A 20,441-nucleotide genomic window follows, 5' to 3' on the forward strand; every position below is an offset into this window, starting at 1 on the left:
ATTTGTTTTTCATTGTTGTTGTTAACTTTTGTATATCATTTGTTATTTATAATAGAGCATAGTGCTGTTTATATCATGGCAAGTCCATTGTACTTTTGGTTTTGTTGTTTGTTGTCCTTTTACTAATACTGAAGAAGAAGATCACAAAAACATTTTACAAACCTTGCTTTTTACTATGACATTTTAATTTCTTTCATGAGGCAAAAATATAATTTGTAAAGCTTAATGGCAGTAAGATTACAGATATATAAATCAATTAAGTGATTAGTAAAGCATTATGGTAATCCTTTTTTCTGCTTCTCAGTATCAGTCTGCTACCCGACCTTCTTTGGATGAGACACTGACTTCTACCATTACTCCTGATGAAATCAGCTTTGCGGAAGAAGACCCTCCAGGATCCCATACTATAAACCATCCACCCACATCCAAGGACTGAACCTCCAGCCTTCCTCTAAAACTGAACTGACCCAGAATCCTTTGCGGCTCCTGTCAGCCATGCCTGCTGGAGCTTTTTATGCAATCTCAGGTCTCCATTTTCCAAACCCTGCGATTCCCATATATCCTTTTGATAGAGTTTTGTACTTTTTTATTATTATATGTGAGAACTTGGCACTTATAGACTGATACTCTCCTGAGACCGTGGGCAACCATCTTTTTTTCACTATCATCACATCGAATTCGCCTGCTTTAAGTACTTTGGCTGCAGGGCTAACAGAATTTATAGTGAAATTTTCACTACCCACTGATAACTCTGCTCCACTCTTTTTACTGCTATGTCAGATGATTGTTAAGGGCCCCTGGGAATATCCCAGGGATGTCTGCTGCTCTTGTAGCCTGGCCGGACATTTATATTTTTTGCTTGTTTATCTTTTTTTTTTTTTTGACTGTTAATGAGACGGATTTAGACTGTAACAAGGAGTCCGTACAGAGGTCATTCTACAAACCTACCTCAACTGGGATGAATGTTTTCAAGTATGATCTATACGCTGTTCTGTTATTCTTGATTCCCTCATACATGGCTAGTGCTGACACCTGACCTTTTTAGTATTTCGGTATTTTAAGGGAAATATTGCAGAAATAACAGAATGTGTCTAAAAGGAGCCATCTAATGAGGAATATGTGGTTTATTTAATGTCAATCTCTTTATGTTACACTACAGAGGAGAAGTGTAGAAGTGTGGCTTGCCATTTGTTTGAAACTTCAAGTTTCAGCATATCTTGCCAGCCTTAAAGGGATATGTTACTATGTTGGTTTTGAAATGGTCGAGGAAAAAAGCATAACAATATATACTTATGCAAAGAGAGGGCAGGCTGAATTAGTGCTGACTGCAGATAATAGCACGTGCTTTGTCCATTAAAGATACATTCATCCGGCTCTTGTATATATTCATCCTCCATTTCGTTGTACATGAAATCAAAATGGAGGTAACTGTACTTGATCAATAGGTATAATTGATCCCTATGGATCAGCAAGTAAAATCACTGCTTCTAACATTTTTGGATTGATTTTACACCAGTCTATCTGAACATGGACAACCAATGTCTTCAGGAATCATTGACTACTTGGATCTTCATCTGCTCTTGTTCATTGTGAATGGAAAGCAAACAAAATGGAAGTCACCACCACTGTTAATTCCAGAGTCCTTATGCGAAGATAAGACGAGTCTTTGAAACAACATGCCACATTCTTCACATCGCAGCACTTCTGTCCCTGATATGTCAAAAATGAAACACGAAGTCATGTTGATTTTTAGAAGTGTTTTGCCAAAGGCTTACCTTTTCTGTCTGTGAATTTGTTCTCAATAAACTAACCAGGCGCATCAATAATTTTAGAAATGTGTTCCATGAGGGAACGTGCAACAGAAAAAAAAAACAACTTACAGTGATTACATGCCAACAAAGGATAAATCATGCAAAAAAAAAATAATTATCTTTTCATTGATGGCATTGTATTGTTTACAAATACCGACGCTGAGGTAACGAGATGCAAACATTCCTCCTTATTTGGCTCCTCGCAATTGATGTTGTTAGAGGCAAAGTTTCCTTTATTTCTTTGTCCAACGTGATGCACTTCCAAACTTTGAACACAAACTGCTACCTCATTTTTTAAATACGTTCCTTTGTTTTACCTTTGTAGAGTTTGATCTATGGGTATTGCTGATTTTGTGCTGTATATGTGTGTGTGAGGCTTTATGGAAGAGAATCATTAGGGATGGGGGGTGATTATTTACCTCCTCTTCTTTGTCTCTGGCACCAGACTAAAGGGGAAGTATTGCCAATATACAAATTTTAATATGCTGTGTAAAAATTAAATTTTTACTTTCTTTCCAATAAAAATGTTTTCCCTAATCTAATGGCGGACACAGATGTAATTAATGGATGTGACCCACATCGCAGGTGGCATGGTACCTATCAAAAGAATGCAACATGTGTTGCCCAAAAACAATGGCCAATAATAATGAGGACATTTTTGGAAAAAAAGAAAAAAAGGGTGCCGGAACTCATGTCTTATAAATTTTTTATAAAAAGAATAAAAAGTTATATATATATATATATATATATATATATATATATATATATAACACATAAATTTACTCCCTTCCTTGCCCCTTACACACTTGACAATTGTAAAATAAAAATAATAACTCTTACCTTCTACTGGCTGGCTGGCAAGTCTGCAGTCCAGATGTCTAAAGCAGAATGCTGTCCAGTCTTCACTGCTGCCCTGGAGCAAACGCAGGATATCTAGAGGGGAGGCCCCATATGTTAGAATTAATAATACAAGCATAACAACTGGACATCACTCACCTGTTACACACTGACATGTCCCCTGCTGCCTACCAACTTTTCTCACATATGGCTACTCTCACCCCTATTCTGCCCCCCTCATTTTTTTGTGACCCTCTCTTTCTGCCCCCTGGTTTTTTTGTGGCCCTCTCTTTCTGCCCCCTCATTTTTCTGTTGCCCTCTTTCTGCTACCCCTTTGTTTTTCTGTAGCCCTCTTTCTGCTCCCCCTTATTTATTCTGTAGCCTGCTTTTTGCTCCCCCTTTGTTTTTCTGTAGCCCTCTTTCTGCTCCCCCTTCTTTATTCTGTAGCCCTCTTTCTGCTCCCCCTTCTTTATTCTGTAGCCCTCTTTCTGCTCCCCCTTCTTTATTCTGTAGCCCTCTTTCTGCTCCCCCTTCTTTATTCTGTAGCCCTCTTTCTGCTCCCCCTTCTTTATTCTGTAGCCCTCTTTCTGCTCTTCCTTCTTTATTCTGTAGCCGTCATTCTGCCGTTTCCAGCGTTCAATGGGGAAAAAAGCCCTGGTCCTATCTCCCTATTAACGTGAGTGGTAACAAGAAAAGTATTGGGCATGTATTGATCCTAACTTTAATACTGTCTTAAAATGGATAAAATAAGCAGGGCCCTATTGACAAGAGTAGAAAAGTACTTCTGAAGTTCAGGATGAAAAATTATTGAAAAGGGAACAATCTTAAACTTGATAACAGTTGGCTAAACTTAAAGTCACAAGACTTAGCATGCAGCCACTACACTGGCTGATGCATATACACCCAGCTTGCCAGGATAATAATGATAATAATGTTATGGACATTATTATCATTATTATTCTTAACATTTATTTATATAGTGCCAGAATACATCATCATCAACATTTATTTATATAGCGCCAGCAGATTCCATAGCGTTTTACAATTCTCTGTGGTGCTTTATTATTGCATAGATTCAAGTTCTGTTGTGGTGGTCCCATGAGCAAAATGAGGTCAGTTCAATAAGAACTGCTTCCCAATCCCAGCGGAAGCAGCTGTACCCAGCACCTCCTACCCTTTAACACACTGTCCATGGTGAATGCAAATTCCAAACCTGGCCTAGGTGAAAATGATGATAGGCAAGTATTCCATTTGCTTGACCAGTCTGGGAATGGGAGCACATGTCCTCTACACCCTCTTGCTTGGAATTAAGTGGTGTACATCACAAGATTCCATTTGTTGATGTTCTTGGGGAGAACGGGAAGGGATGTCACAGCAGAAGTTGTTCGTTTCTGGGTCCGTCTTGAAACTCCAAGATTTAGTGTTATTAAAATGGAAGTAAAAGCATCAGGCACTTGGTAGGGGTATATAGCAGCAACATTTGTGTACGCTTATTTGGATGGGGTTTATCCACTGGTTACATCTGTGTCCCCCATGACTGATGGATAAGCTATGTCAGTGGTCCCAAACTCAAGTCCTCAAACCCACCTCGAGCAGTCCAGGTTTTAAGGATATCCATGCTTGAGCACCAGTAGATTAATCAAAATGACTGAGGCACTAATTAAGTGACCTGTACCGAGGCACAGATATCCTTAAAACCTGGACTGTTAGAGGGCGTGAGGACTGGAGTTGGGGAATCATTGAACTAAGTCAATTCTAAAAAAAAAAAGAACAAAAACAAAAATAGTGCCTTTTTAATGTTATCTCCCAGCAATGGGAACAATTATTTATAACAAGTGATACTTCCTCTTACAGGTATTCAGTGTAAAAAGAAGACACCTTCTTTCAGATCTGTCTGTGTTTTAATATGGCAGAATGCAATTGACAACACTGAGGAGATGATCTAGTGGTTATATGTGTTTGTTATTATGAAGACTTTCTTCTTTACTCATGGTGCTGCATCTCATCAGGCAGCAAAACGGGTTATAAAGAACGTCGCATGAAATGAAAAACAGTTTATGCGTGTGACAACACTTGGCGGTGGACCGCGCTAGCAGTGATGGGGTTAGCGTAGCCTTGTTTTGTCAGTGCTAACACTATGATCAGGAGTTCTTGTACAACTATTTTGTGCAAATCCTTACATGGTATACACGCAGTCTCTTCATTTGCATGTACTGTACCTACCAAGAGTCCTTGTCTGCAGCTGATTGCATGCATGACTTGGCAGGAGGTGAATTAGTCTTTTCCATTCAAGTGGGATGTCTCTGCTGTGCCCAGTAAAATCTGGGAATCTCATTATTATTATATACTGTATAGATATAATAGATTTCTTTGTTCAGCCGGGGACATTAAAGACCCCGAACTGCTACTGAATGCGTGTGGTGTAGAGAATTTCAGCTGATTTTAGTTAGAGATACAGCTAACTATAGACTTCCATTAAAAAGAGAAGCTGTTTAGGCTTTTCATGAATGTTCCCTGCAGTGAGACTGTCTGTATAAAAAGACATTCTAGAATATATTGTACTTTCCTCCATACCTAAAATTTGTTCCCAGTCATTGCATCAGTAACAGTGACACATAATTACCCTGTTCTTTATGAGCAGAAATGTACTGCAAACAGGTGCTTTCACGCACCCACTGCCCGTCATCTGTCAGCTGTGTTCACCCCTTGGTGAATGCAGCTTAACTGGCTCTTTAAATAGGGTTCATCGGACCTTATGAAGACTGTGCCAATACAAACGTTCAGAGTGCATAATATAAGGAGCAATGGACAAGCTGCATTAGCTACATGATCTGTCCAACGTTAATTCTGAAAGTTTGGGGCGTACCACAAGATTATGGTAAGCGGGGAATGTGATGTACAAGTCCTTATGAATTGGATAAATTCTGTAGCTAAAAAGCCATTTCTTCTTCTTTTGTGATGTCATGCTCTTTTTTATGTGGCACAGTTGTGCCTGTTTGTACAGAAAACTGCACAGGTTAGCTGGACAAGATGGCGTTGATTGTGCCTATGATGTGAAGAGTAGGCGGGGCAAGGGCAGATCACGGGTGCAAAAACAAGATTTTGTTTTGCAAGATGAGATATATTTTGATAAATTCAAGGGCTGGGGGTTGCACATTCTTAGAGGCTTTCCTGATTCTTTGAGTATCTGCATGGACTCAGGATGGGATGCCTTTTGCTCCATCTAGACACATTTCATAGCACTAGCACATTAAATGGTACAATTTATGTTCCTTATTAATATTTATTGGAACGTTTTATAGTAAAAGGGAAGGGATACAGAAAAAAGAAAAAGGGAGAAGGGGGGTACATAGTGGGAGGCAGACATAATAGTTCACAATGTCAAATTCAAATAGGTTAACAGGTGCAATTTAAATACAAGTTAAAGATGTAAATTTGTTGCACTTAAAGCTAGCCTTGATGCCTCCTTATTGTTGTGATCTATTTAAACCATAAAGCAGGTTCCAATAGCCAGTATTTTGCAAGGAAGAAAACTTAAAGTTATAATTAAGTTAAAGGTTGACAGTTACCATTTTTTGAGGTGACATGTTAACTTTTGCTGACATGGATTTCTATAGCACATCCACATGGGCTGCTATGGCTAGTTTTACGTCCCTGTATACAAACAAATTTTTGTTTTTGCAATTTATAGCTACACCTGCTGTCCTTTTGTCATCAGATCTGACCAGATTCTACTGTATAAGGAAAGCTCCAGCAAAATTGTGTGCACTTCTGCAACAGCCACTACCTTGGTTTTGCAAATCCTGCCACGTAGACAGACATGGGACATCACAAAAGAGAAAAAAAAGGCTTTTCCTTTCTGCTTCATTTTTTGGTCCATCTTACATCACGCTGAGGTTTTGTCAAATCGATGATTTGTCGGCGGTATTTAAAATGGCAATTTTATTAAAGGCAAAACTCGCCATGCTTTCTTTTTAAAACATGATGGAAAATCGCTGTAAAATCATTTATTTCACAAGACAATACACGTATGCCTGGGAGCTGGTGAGATGAATTTGACCCCATTGCAACTTGGCTTTTGCATTCCTGATACAAGAGAGAAAACCAACATTTTATGTTTTAAATCACTGTTCTTTAAACTATACTCATTGCTTACACAGCTTGTAGCAGCAATGTTTTTGGTGTGAGCCAATCTTCATGCCTCCGTGATGTCACATGTTCCTAATGAATTGATAAGCTATGTCCTAATGAACATTGGTCCAGTAGCATTTAAGCACTGGGCTAAATAACCTTTTATATGGGAAGTCTTACATTTTGTAATATAGTGGAAGAAGCAGTATTTGCGCTGCAGAGCAGCTGTTTTGCCATTTGTAAATGATCTTCAGTGTATTTTCTCATAGGCACACAACGGGGAGGGCTTTAGAAAGGCTACAATAAGGCAGGAGTCATTAGGACACTTAGGCAGCTTTTCTGCCTACAGGGGGCAGCAGTGAGTGCTGTAATTGGCATGAAGAAAAAGCCGTTCCATTGCCATTCAGCAGTGCTGCTGTTTAGGAAAGGTGACAATTCCTGCTGGTGGCTGGCTCTAGAACTAGTATGCAAAATGTGTGTTTATAAGAAAATACAATATGCTTGGGAATTGTAATCGTGCCATTTAATACTTTAATCCTCAGTGTGTCTTTTATTCCCACAGGTACATTTCCGATATAAAATAGAACCAGAAGTCTCTTCGTAAATAATTATTGAGAAAATATGACTTTGAGTGGCCTTTTGAGCATTTTTGTTATCTTGTGCTAATTAGTGAATAGTGCATGACCTCCATTTAAAATCACTGCTGCCTTTTCCAGAAACGTTATGCTACGATGCTTTGTATATAAGTCATGTGTTCTGTTTTGCTCAGCCTGTGGCAGCATTTAATGTAGTGATTGGTAATAAATACAAGGCTTTCTTGGCTCATGATAAAGAAAAGGTTAAATCAATGCCACCAACATATCCCTGTTTATATGTCACAAGTGGCTCCAAAACACACACAAATGTTATTCTGATTGACATGTATGTCAGAGGTCAGTGTTTATTCACTGAAAATACGTACGTTTCCCTGAGGCATGGATATGTGTGCTGACAATAACATTGAGTGACAGGTGCACAATTGCTTTTCCTATAGCACCCTCTACTGCAGTAGTGATAATGGCCCTTGCTAAGTGGAGGATGCCACATATTAAGCTGCTGAGCCCACCTAAATACGTATTCCAGAATGTGCTATGTTTGTGGTAGGCAACAGAATATTTTCTGGGAGCTTCACAAGTGGCTCATGGTCCCACATGGGTGCCATATTGATTTACATTATAAGGTTAGAGCAGTTTGTGAGAAAGGCGTCTGCATCCAATCACGGACTAACCTGTTACTTTGTGGTGCTAAGATGGAGATAAAAAGGAGTTTTCGTTATAGAATAAGGACGATTTGAGTACATTTTTACAGAGTATTCCACTCCTCATAGCATAAAGTAAAATGCTCTGTGCTCACTCTGTGACATCACAATCACTAGAAAGAGGGCAAAAGAGAGGATGGGACTCTGGTCAGGGGTGCAGCGTATCACCCCAAGGCCACCTGCTATAAAGCAGCCAGTGTCACCTCACAGGACTAACCAAGCAGCTTCTGTAAAACCTTCTTAGTTATAATACATCACTAAATATATAAGCTATCAGCATGATCATTATGACACTAGGGGGGTCTATTTACTAAACTGCAGGTTTGAAAAATGGAGGTCTTGCCTATAGCAGCCAATCAGATTCTAGTTATCATTTATTTAGTACATTCTACAAAATGACAGCTAGAATCTGATTGGTTGCTATACGCATCTCCACTTTTTCAAATCCGCAAGTTTAGTAAATATACCTCCAGGACTCAATGGAACATCAATTGCACATATTACATTTTAACAAAAAACATTTTTGACTGTATTTATTATTTTAGTATATATAATTATGCTACTCTACCTGTTTATTATGATGCTGTCTGTTGAGCATTTTAGTTAGAGGCTATAATGTAGATTTATCAAACCTACTAAAAAGGAAAAGTGGAGGTGTTGATAATAGCAACCAATCAGATTCTAGCTATCCTTTAGTACATTTTAAAAAAAAATGATAGCTAGAATCTGATTGGCTCTATGGTCAATACCGCCACTTTTCCTTTATAGAGGGTTTGATAAATCTACCCCTAGTCCTCTTCATGAGCATCAGTAGAACCAGTTACGGTGCAGGTTCAACGAGGAGAGGGCAGCTATTTTGTGAGATGAACCAATAATAAGTCTAACAATACCCTAGCAACAAGTCAGGGGCGCACGCAGGGGGGGTTTCTGGTTCTCCAGAAACCCCTTCCCTCTGCGAAGAACGGGGGCTAAACAGTGCCCCTACATAGCGGCACTTTACTGTACAGCAGCCGCGGCGCTGTCAAAGAAGCGTCCGCGGCGGTGCTGTACAATACAGTGCCGCCGAAATGGAGCTCTCTATATTTTTTTCCGGGGGGGGAGAACCCCCCCTTAAAAATCCTGCGTGCGCCCCTGCAAGTGACATCACTATGCATGAGGAACAAAATATCTTCTATTGCAGTGATGTCAGCAGTACCTAGCAGTTTGCTCATGCAGACTGACTCAGTGACAGATACACAGTAAAAGCTTACTAAACAAAAGAAGGGGTATTATATCAAAACATATTAAATATTCAAAACTGCATAATTGTCTAATGAACAAACATTGCAATTTAAATTATATTACAGTTTACAAAACATATTACAAAATCATATATTCACAATAGTTTCCCTTTAATTCAAAAGTTTGAATAAAAAAAAGATAAAAGATTTGATTAAGTGTCACATGATACACTTTGCAGCACCACAAAGTTAATTTAATTCCACCACAGTCATAATGCAGAACTGAAATACAGATTTTAGTACTACTAAATTGAAGTTAATTGCTATTTTATGCCACAAAATAAATGATATGTTGCAAAAGTATTATGACAACAATCAGTTCTAGGGACAAAATGTAAGATTGATAAGTGGCACAAATCTGAAAAGTAAAGAAAAACTATTATTAGGTTTTTGAAAGTACACAAGTAGCCTACTCATGTTCCAGTAGTCACATTCTCTGTCTTGAATCAATATTGATAATATTGGTGCCCCTGTGATGTCACTGATTCCAAGTGAATTGATAGGCTGTACCCTGAATTGGTGGGTGTATAAAAAACAAGCCCTACACTGAAATTTAGTTATGTGTGTTTCTTTTATGTCACATTTTTAATGTGACATTTTGTATGTTACAAAACAACCTGAAACATGTTGTTTGCTTAAGTATTTAAGCCCCACGTTGCAGATTAGGGTACAAAACAATACCCAAATGTTTGGCTGTCCCAGTATGCACTGTTAGTTCAATTGTCAGGAAGCAAACGCTACATCAAACCATTCAGACACTGCCTAGCAATGACCCTCTGCCCCACTTTCTGCTCAAACAAGTAGGAGACAGGTGAGAGAAGCCCTAAAGAGGACAACAATCACTTTGATGGAGCTAAAAAGCTGGGACTGGAGTTATGGTGCACCAGTCAACCATATTAAGAGCTCTGCATAACACTGTCCTGTATAGGGGGTGGAGTTTGCCAAAAAGCATGAGCATGTTGCAATGTTGGAAAAGATTTTCTTGTCTGATGAGACCAAGATAGCGGCTTTTTGGGCAATGTTCAAAGAAATACTGGTGGCACTAATCTAACACTACCCACACCTTAGAAAACACCATACCTACCGTGACATTTGGTAGAGTTAGCATAATGCTGTACAACTGCTATCGATCAGCAGGGACTGCACATCTTATTAAACTTAAAATAGAAGGAAGAATGGATGGTGCAAGAGAACATGTTTAGTCTGCCTAAACAACTGAAGCTTGGGCGGGAGCTCATCTTTCAGGGGTACAAACAAGGCCAAAGTAACACACATAACAAAATTTCAGCCCTAAGAACAAAAGATACATGTAAAATAGTGGCCCAGTCAAAGCCCTGGATGTAAATGTATCAAGATGAGAATTTTCTGGCGGGTTTGAAAAACCAATCAGATTCTAGCTATTATTTATTTAGTACATTCTACAAAATGATAGCTAGAATCTGATTGGTTGCTATAGGCAACATCTCCACTTTTCAAACTCGCTGGAAAACTCTAAGCTTGATACATTTACCCCCTGATCTCAATCTAACTGAGAATCTCTAGCACTATTTGGAAATTGGGGAATACAAGTGTTATCCGTCTAGCCTGAAAAACCTGGAGCAAATCTGGTGAGAAAACTCAGCTCCCGAACATTGTGCAAAGCTGGTACATACTTATAGTGCTTTGAAAGAAAAATATCACAGAGAACAAAATTAGGGAACAAACATTTCGGTAATACAATGGCGAGGCAGCATCATTTCTGTCTTGTTGCTAAGGACACCACAGTTTATGGCCCCATTTGGATCATAGGAACCACTGTCCTATGCAGTTTTCAGGATACTGTTTGGGTTTTAGTGTTCTTTACACTTTTAAAGTGATGCAGTCCTGAATTAGGGTGAAATGGTTGCCTAAAAATTAAGACTAATCAAGGAAGGTGAAAAAATAAACAAGAAAGGAGAAAGTGAACAGAAGCATGAAGTGCACAAAAAGAAAACTATCTTGTGCTTTACCCTATCTCTGGTTCTCATTGTCTGTTGTCCTGTTTAGTTTTCACCTCTGCAAAGGGTGAAAACACTTTACCTAAGTCCTTGGATCATCTTTTATGTCTTCAGTGCTATTGAAGATAAGGCCGGTCACAATGACAATAAGGAACTTGAATGTCAGATAATCTCTTGCACATCAGACCTGTTTCACTACAAATAAAGGGAATATTATAAAATGTGTGTTCCTGGTAAATATTTAGATTACTGAACACGACTCTTTCTGACTCTTCCACAGCAGAACGTCACCAATTCTTTTATGGTGCTCAGTGGGAGTTAGCTCTGTATATTATTGATTATTAGAACGGCATGGATAAAAGTGCAACCGTTTGTACAGTTTCCTGTTTAGATTTTAGCCTGTGGCTACATGTAATTGAAAATAAAATAGTTCTAGTCCTACAATGCTGTGTTATGCTTTTATTGATAAGAGTAATGCATATATCTTTCCTCCCTACAATGCTAAAATGGCATAGCCCGTCCTTCTAGATTTCCTGGCGGATAGATAGGGTGGTGGCATCACCTTGTCAGGGCTGAAATATAGAATGCCTGCAAGAACTTCTGTAGTGAACATATTTTACAGTTCCCTTTCTCTTCCTACAGATGAATACATCATCATCATCATCAGCTAATTATATAGCGCCACTAGTTTCACAGCGCTGTACAGAGAACTCACGTCAGGCCCTGCCCCATTGGAACTTACTATCTAAGTTCCCTAACACACACATAAACAATGGTTCTAGGTCTATAAGATTACTAACATAGCTCCATGATGGTGGGAAGAGGCTACAGACTCATAATTAGAGGACAGATCCCGATGTCAACGGGTGCTTTTCTCCACTTACCAACTTAAACTTAGAGCCTTCACAACCCCAAAACTGGGCAAGACTGTGGTGGAAATATAGTTAACAGCTGTAAATATATTACCAAAATTCATTTAAAAATGCCAAACCAGAGCTTGAGGTTCAAACCCCTACCACACCCTTTGAAATTCTCTAATTTTCCTTTTGTTATCGGGCACTGCTTTCCAGTACATACATTCAAACGCATGTCAGTAGTTGGACCTTGAACTTTGTACATCTTTTTCAGTAGGGCTATCCCCCATCTTACAGATCTGAGGTTGGTACCAGTTATGCCAGGTTAGATCCACTCCTGAAAATTGGATTACAGATTGAAAATTTGGTACAAAATAGGCTAAACTATGCCCAAAATCTGCTTAAACCCATGCCCAACTCAGGTTAGACCACACCTCTTTTCCAGTAGCCTACACTCCTTTTGGCCTGCAAAAACCAGGGTTATCCCAGAAAAATCTGGACTGTTGACAGGTATGCACCTCATATATTACACCAAGGATCATCCTATGTGCCCAGTACATAATTACAAAGGTAGTAAGGGTGAAAAAATACCCAGGTTTATCATTAAATTCATCATAAATTCTAATTGCATTGCTGCAGAGAAAAGCAAAACAAAACCCTCCAGTGTGACATTTGCCAATGTAGTCTCACTTTAGAAAAGAAACCTACTTGACTCCAAAAATGCCAATTGGATAAGTTCCCTGGATCAATCACCCCACAATGTCCTTTATTAAATACATCCACGAATGTAATTTCTTATAAGTAATGCATACTATCCATTTTACATTATGTTAGTAGAATTGTTATTTTATAGTATGGCTTAGTGTTTTGGATTATATATGTTTAAATCTTTTCCAGTATTCCAAAGGGGTATCTATTTTAATTATTTACTTTATTATTATTAATATCATTTAATTCTGTATTGTTTCTAAAATGTGCTAAATATTTGCCACCAACTTTCATAGACATATGACATGCTTTGAGTTGAAGCCATGGATTGTGTAGCAAAAAAAGTGGAGCAGAGGATGCTGGTAGGGTAAAAGCCATCTAGTGTTGCAAAACCATTGTTCCAAAATCTTACTACTAAGTCAATTTGCTATCTAAAATTCATGTTCATAACCTATTATCTAGTATCAGAATAAGTAGTTTTGTATTGTGGTTATCTGTGAAAAGTTTTGTTTAATTCTGAGGCCTGGAGATGTGCTCCACTACCGTGCCCTGGAAGAGGGTGAACATAGAAGACAAGAAAAAAGAAGAGAAGTTGGAAAAACAGAAGGGAGAATAGAAGTCTTCACTTACCTGTCCGTGGATCTAGGAGAGGTGAGTTGCGTTTCTTCCTTGCAGGTCCCAGCGGCAGTAACGTGGGCAACTAAGCCAATCAGGGCTCAGCTTCCCCAGCAGCCGGGAAGGGGAGCCAATCACGGCTTCCCTCCGGCTGTTTGAATTATTGGTGCCACGGCGAGCCACGCAGCGTTGCATCGATGCTGAGTGATGTTGGTGGGCCCTTGTCTATATAAGACGTTGGGCGCCACCATCTTCAGTTTAGTCCGGCAGCGGAGATCAGCAGAGAGGACATTGTGGGACGTCCAAAAGAAAAGAAGGCAGCGGCGGTGGCAGAAGTGGCAGGGAGCCCTTGTAAGAGCTAGGAGCTATCCTGCCACGAGAAGATGTAGGAAGAAGACGCTGGGATCAAGAACTAGAAGAGATCATTGGTGGGGAGCCCGTGTAAAGGCTAAGAGTACCCCCACCAAAAAGACAGCAGAGACCAACGTGCTGAACTGGAGAAGATGCACCACCGGCTGGAGGGTCTGGGGCAAGTTGAGTATCCTACGCGGAGCAGGTAAGTATAATTACTCCTGTAGGTCGGGCACAAGGCCCGTGGGCTTAAATTGGGGACTAGGCCCATTTGCAAGTAAGAGGGGCACAAGGCCCTGGTCCAGTTAGGGTAGTTGGGCACTAGCCCATACATAGTTGGGCTCTAGCCCATAGGTAGTTTGGACAGAAGGCCCTATAGTTTGTCAGGTGGGGCACAAGGCCATATAGTTAGTAAGCCAGACACAAGGCGGCCCTATAGTTAGGTGGGCATAAGGCCCATAGTTAGCCAGGTGGGCATAAGGCCCTGTAGTAGCTTTGTGAGTGGGCATAAGGCCCTTAGGTAGTCTCAGGGCACAAGGCCCTATAGGTAAAGATTTGGGGCACCATGCCCCTAGGTAGGAAATGGGCGCAAGGCAAGGCCCATATAGGTTATAGTGGGCCCAAGGCCCATTATCAGGCTGGGCGCAAGTCCCATATGAGTTATAGTGGGCACATTGTTAGGCTGGGCGCAAGGCTCCTGTATAGTTGGAGAGGGCCCTAGACCTTTGTGGTTAGCAGGGCACAAGGTCCTCGAGCTTAGAGGGACATTAGGTCCCTGTTGTAAGCAGGGCAATAGGACCTGATTGCTAGAAGGATGGTAGGTCCTTGCTAGATAGGCACTCGAACCTTGATGTTAGAAGCCCCAGTGTGGTTCAGTGGAAGGGTACTAGACCCTTAATCTAGGGGGACGGTTAATCCCTGGTGAGCAGTTAATTGTAGGCTGTTTGAAAGTGGCGTACAGACCCCTCAACCTGGTCCGCAAGGGCACCCAAAGTCCTGAGCCCCAAGAGAGGTGGGCTTAAAAGCTGGGGTTCAGGCCACATCAGAGACCTGCGGAGCGGCTGAGTAGCGGCAGATACGGGTGGCCCAGGGAGGGTGAGCAGTGGCAGGATCGGTCCGCTCCTAGAGTAGAAAAAGTGGCCATGGTGAGGTGGCAGGTAACACACTGAACTGTTAGTGTTGTTTGTAGATAACCTGTCTCTTTTTGGTATTCTTCCCTTGTAGGAGCCAAAGACCTGGCTCCGGCGACGTCGGACCCACTTGGGTGAGCAGACGTGAGGTGTGGTTTCCGAAGTGCTGCTGAGAAGGGCACAGTGTGTCTCATAGTGGTCCCTCAGGATCGGATGAGTGGCTGAGTTGTCGGGAAGGTGATTGCAGTTTGTGTGACTTTGTCCCCCTAGACATCCGTTACAGAGACAATGCAGAAAGGTTACCACTTTTTGTTTCCCATTTGACTATGAAATATTGAGAATGGAGATTTTATTTTCTATTTTATAAAGTGGTGAGAAAGGGTCAATTGAATTTTATTCAAAATTGTGTATGTGTGTAATCTACTTATGTGTACTCTTTTGGTATAAAGAGCAAAGGGTCTTAGTTAGCTGGGTTCATTGTACTGGGACCACTTGTGAAGCCACTCCAGGGTCTCAATCTTGTTCAGCCTACAGCTAGGAGGATCGGGAAGGGTCCCAGTTCTTTTCAGTGCAGGGGTGGGTAGGCTCTGGGTGGGGCGGCATGCTGGTTCTTCAGCCACCCCTCCGTAGAGACACCAACCCTGTGTTGACCAGCCTGGGACTGATCTTCACCATGGCAGTGTGACCTCACATTAGTGTTCTCCCCGCTATAGTAAAACCCAGCCCAGGCTGTCTGCTGATGGGACACACTTGAGCTCGAATCCCACTGTTTCAGAATATTTTCATGAGCTTCAGATATCAAGCAGATTCTGGAGAAATGAACTAGCCTAGCTGTGAAAGAAAGTACAGCACACAAGCAATTGAATAGGTTTCTTGTATCTAGCCAATGCTTTTCCATGACCAAAGCATAAGGTCAGGCAATTAAAATGGATAAAGAGAAAACTTTTAGCTTTTAGCTTTTGTACAGGAGAACCATATTCTCTCTTGTTAAAAGAGAATTCAATAGCCCCCATTGACAGCGACCTTCATCAAGGTGATATTTGTTTTTCCAGAATTTAGTACTGAAACATTTCCTGAATTAACCTAGGCTCAATTAAATTTCATTATTTGAAGAATTGCCTTATATATCAGTTAATTCATTGAGTTCAGGTTAAATCAAGAAAAACATGCTAAGTTTGGGGACAGACAAATGTTACCGAGGTTGTTATATGTTTGTGTATTATGTAACGGATTAAGCTGTGTGGGCGGATAAGGCACTAAAAGCTACATGATTACTGCACTTGAGGTGTGCCATTGACTATGAAAAAAAAAGTATTTTATGAATATATCAAGAAATCAGATCACGAAAAGAAGGGTCATAAAATAAAACCAACGCCTCTTAACTGATCACAAAGAAATAAGAGCTGCAATGTTTTTATGTCTGGTTTTATGGGCGACTCATAAAGCAAGAGGATTTATGAAGGGTGTAAGTGCAGGACATTCAACACAGTAATGACTGCCGTGTGGAAGGCAAGATGTCTTTGTTTTCGTGTCTGTGTCTGGAGTGATGTTTTACTATTCATGTTTGGGGTTTCATAGCGAGCGCAATCAACTTGCAAGAGTTGTGAAAAGTTAAGTCATTTCTGTCTTAAGATTGTATTGCCTTACTTTACAAACATACTAATAACTAAGTACTTTTGATGTACAAAGTGACAATCACCTGATGTATAGGTGGCACTGATAAGGTAGAGGCACTGGAAAATACATTGCTGGTTATGGCTTTGGCCATAGTATGTGTGTACGCTAACACTTTATCCGCTGGGTGAAGAAAGGAATGTCTGTAACAGTCTTTCCAGAGCTACTCAAATGATCATATCATGTATTGCCATAACTCAGACACACAGGGGACTAATCCAACTTAATATTAATGGAAAACAATGTTAGGCCAACTTTCTCTAACAGGCAGGCTGGATTAGGAGTCAGGGGCTCCTCGCAGTATCGAACCCGCTTAGCGGCAAGTATTAGAATACCTCACTTCATTGGTATTCTCATCTCGCCCACACTCTCTTCAATTTTTAGGAACTGAACACCCTTGAAGCTTGGATAATACTCTCCCCCATAGGATAGGCAATAGATATTCTTCACTTTGGCACAAGGAAACAAAGTCCTTTGCAAAGATGCAAAAATGCTCCCTTGTACCCCATCGGCTATTTGTGACCACATATGCCTATATGTGGACATATTGTCATTGAAAGAGCATGGATCTGCTTCTCAAGACTGTAGCTTTTGGAGGGCGTTCAAAATAATGCATATTATGGAAAGAGGGTGGCATATCAGGTCATCCGTCACACGACAAAACACATAAGGGTTCTTCATCGCAATTTGTTCTAAAGCACATCAATATTCCGCCTGAAGAAGTCATGATCACAGCAACAAAATGCACAAGGGTTCTTTACTACAGTGTTTGTTCTAAGATAAGTATAATTATCTATTTGTGTGACATTTAATGAACATTGTGGAACATATGCCAACGATCAATGCTGCAAGAAATCACAAGTGAGTTCTGGAAGACATTTCATATTTGTCTGATCCTTATAAAGCCCTAATGTGATATTTGAATTTTTCTATACAGATTTTATTTCATTATGACATCATTGTGATATCTACCACACTGCAGTGTTCTATTAACCGTTCATTACTTTATATATAAACTTTTGGGAGCATTGTAAGTTGTAATTAAGTTGAGATCTTGCGCTTCCAGATCAGAACAACAGAGAGTTGGAATAATAAAATCATTATTGCAAGGGAATCTTTAATTGTGGGCCTTTGGCCTCGAACCTCATAATCCAGTTCTCTCTTCGGTGGATGCCTTTTTTGAAGCTCTATGTCTTCTTGAAGATGGTGCAGACTGCGTCACCTCTGCCCAGACCAACAGAGGTTGTCAACCAGTGAAGGAATATTGTGCAAATTTTGACATTGGGCTTCAGACTGCAATTGGAATGATCCAGGATTGAGCAATCAATTCAGATCAGTATTATTTGAACAGAATTACAGTCTGAAATTTACTTACTTTGTCCATTTAGCAGTCACTACTGCATGCAGGGATTCTTTACTGATCCTACATAGAAGCAACCTACCTATTTAATTGCTCTTTCAGTGTTAATTTGTCTGGAACCACTCTGCTCTGCTTCCTTTATCAGTTGGAATATCATAAGGCTCAGTCCTAGGTCCTCTCCTATTCTCTATCTACATCACTTCTCTTGGAAAACTAATCATCTCTAAGCAGATGATACCCAAATATATCTGTTCTATTCTGATCTCTGTCCTTCTGTGATATCTGTGTTGGCCTGCGTTACTGACTGTCTTTCTGCTATTTCATCTTGGATGTCCTCTCGCCAACACAAACTCAATCTTTCAAAAAGAGAATTAATAATATTCCCACCCAAAAACAGAAGCTTCTATTTCTGTTGATAACATGACCATAAATCTCACCCTGCAAGCTCACTGCCTAGGTGTAATCCTTGACTCAACTATCCTTTGGTCCCAACATCAACTCTTTCCAGATTATGCAAATATCTCAAACAAGACACTGCAAAAACCTTAATTTATACACTCATAATCTCGCACATCGACTAATGCAATTCTCTCCTTACTGGTCTTCCCAAAATCAGACTCAAACCCCTATAATCTATTTTGCATGCAGCGGCTAGATTGATATTCCTTGCAAATTGTTCTTCCTCAGCTGAACCACTCTGTCAATCTCTACATTGGTTGCCTGTTTCTTCAACAAATGCAATATAAAATTCTTCTACTTACATACAAGGCCCAAACATACATCTCCTCACTTGTCTCAAAATATCTCCCAGCTCAACACCTCCATTCTGCACAAGATCTCGGTTACAGGACTTTTTTCAGGCTGCACCCACTTTCTGGAATTATCTCCTTCGCATAATAAGACTTTCCTCTAGTCCTCAAATCTGCAAGCGTTCTCTGAAAACCCACCTCTTCAGACAACCTTATAACATTCCACGTCCATCATGTTAATCTTCCTAGGCTACCCTATTACCACTCTCTATACAGCTAACACAAGACAATAACCCTCTGATCAACATTGCTGTGTGACTGATCATACAGCCCACTCAATACTTTTTACCTTTGCATAACTGGCCCTGACATTAATTTATTAGTTAATACATAGACCCTACGGGCCTGATTCATCAAGGTACGCAAACGCATACGCATCTGCTAAACGGGACTTGAGCTACGTAAAACACCACATACGCAGCGCAAACAGAGCAGATACGGCACTCAAAGTCAACTCAATCTCAAACTCCAATGCAAATATAACAGTTTGTGTCACTCAAAGCATGAAACACAGATGCATATGCGTTTGCGTACCTTGATGAATCAGGCCCTACATTACTAGCAGTTAGAATATAGTATATTAACATAATATATTAAACCCCCATTTAATAAGAAGATACCCAATATTAATAAAATAGCCTCCCCCTGCTGATATATTAATATCCCTTACATTACATTAATAGCCCCCAGCAGCCACATTACATTAATACCCCCACTAAATTACATGAATACCCTCACATTTCAGACATGGCCAGAAAGTTTTGAGAATTACTTAAGTATTGTCTTGCACGAAGTTTGCTGCTTCAGTGTTTTTAGACCTTTTTTTTATCAGATGTTGCTATGGTATACTGAAGTAAAATTACAAGCATTTCATAAGTGTCAAAGGCTTTTATTGACAATTACATTAAGTTTATGCAAAGAGTCAATATTTGCAGAGTTGACCCTTCTTTTTGAAGACCTCTGCAATGTGTCCTGGCATGCTGTCTATCAACTTCTGGGCCACATACTGACTGATGGCCGTCCATTCTTGCCTAATCAGTTCTTGGAGTTTGTCAGAATTTGTGGGTTTTTGTTAAGGTCTGGGGAGTTTCCTGGCCATGGACCCAAAATGTTGATGTTTTGCCTTGTGGAAAGGTGCTCCATCATGCTGGAAAAGGCTTTGTTCGTCAACAAACTGTTCTTGGATGGTTGGGAGAAGTTGCTCTTGGAGGATTTTTTGGTACCATTATTTATTCATGGGTGTGTTCTTAGGCAAAATTGTGAGTGAGCCCACTCCCTTGGTTGAGAAGCAACCCCACACATGAATGGTCTCAGGATGCTTTACTGTTGGTATGACACAAAACTGATGGTAGCGCTCACCTTTCCTTCTCTGGACAAGCGTTTTTCCAGATGTGCCAAACAATCTGAAAGGAGATTCATCAAGTAAAATGACTTTACCCCAGTCCTCAGCAGTCCATTCCCTGTACATTTTGCAGAATATCAGTCTGTCCCTGATGTTTTTCCTGGAGAGAAGTGGCTAATTTGCTGGCCTTCTTGACACCAGGCCATCCTCCAAAAGTCTTTGCCTCGCTGTGCACTCACATCTGCCTGCTGCCATTCATGAGCAAC

The 20,441-nt window shown here is 40.3% G+C and overlaps 1 protein-coding gene across 1 annotated transcript in view; it reads left to right on the plus strand.

The window, feature by feature from the left end:
• IGDCC3 (immunoglobulin superfamily DCC subclass member 3) overlaps positions 1–2,400 on the plus strand; it is a 75,424-nt gene extending 73,024 nt beyond the window's left edge. The window contains exon 14 of the mRNA XM_075207629.1: positions 305–2,400. Within this exon, the coding sequence (XP_075063730.1) occupies positions 305–436 (132 nt within the window). The 3' untranslated portion in view covers positions 437–2,400. The remainder of the gene's footprint in view (positions 1–304) is intronic.
• Positions 2,401–20,441: the final 18,041 nt, after the last annotated feature.

Source organism: Mixophyes fleayi, chromosome 4, assembly GCF_038048845.1.
Source record: "Mixophyes fleayi isolate aMixFle1 chromosome 4, aMixFle1.hap1, whole genome shotgun sequence".
Classification (NCBI taxonomy): Eukaryota; Metazoa; Chordata; class Amphibia; order Anura; family Limnodynastidae; genus Mixophyes; species Mixophyes fleayi.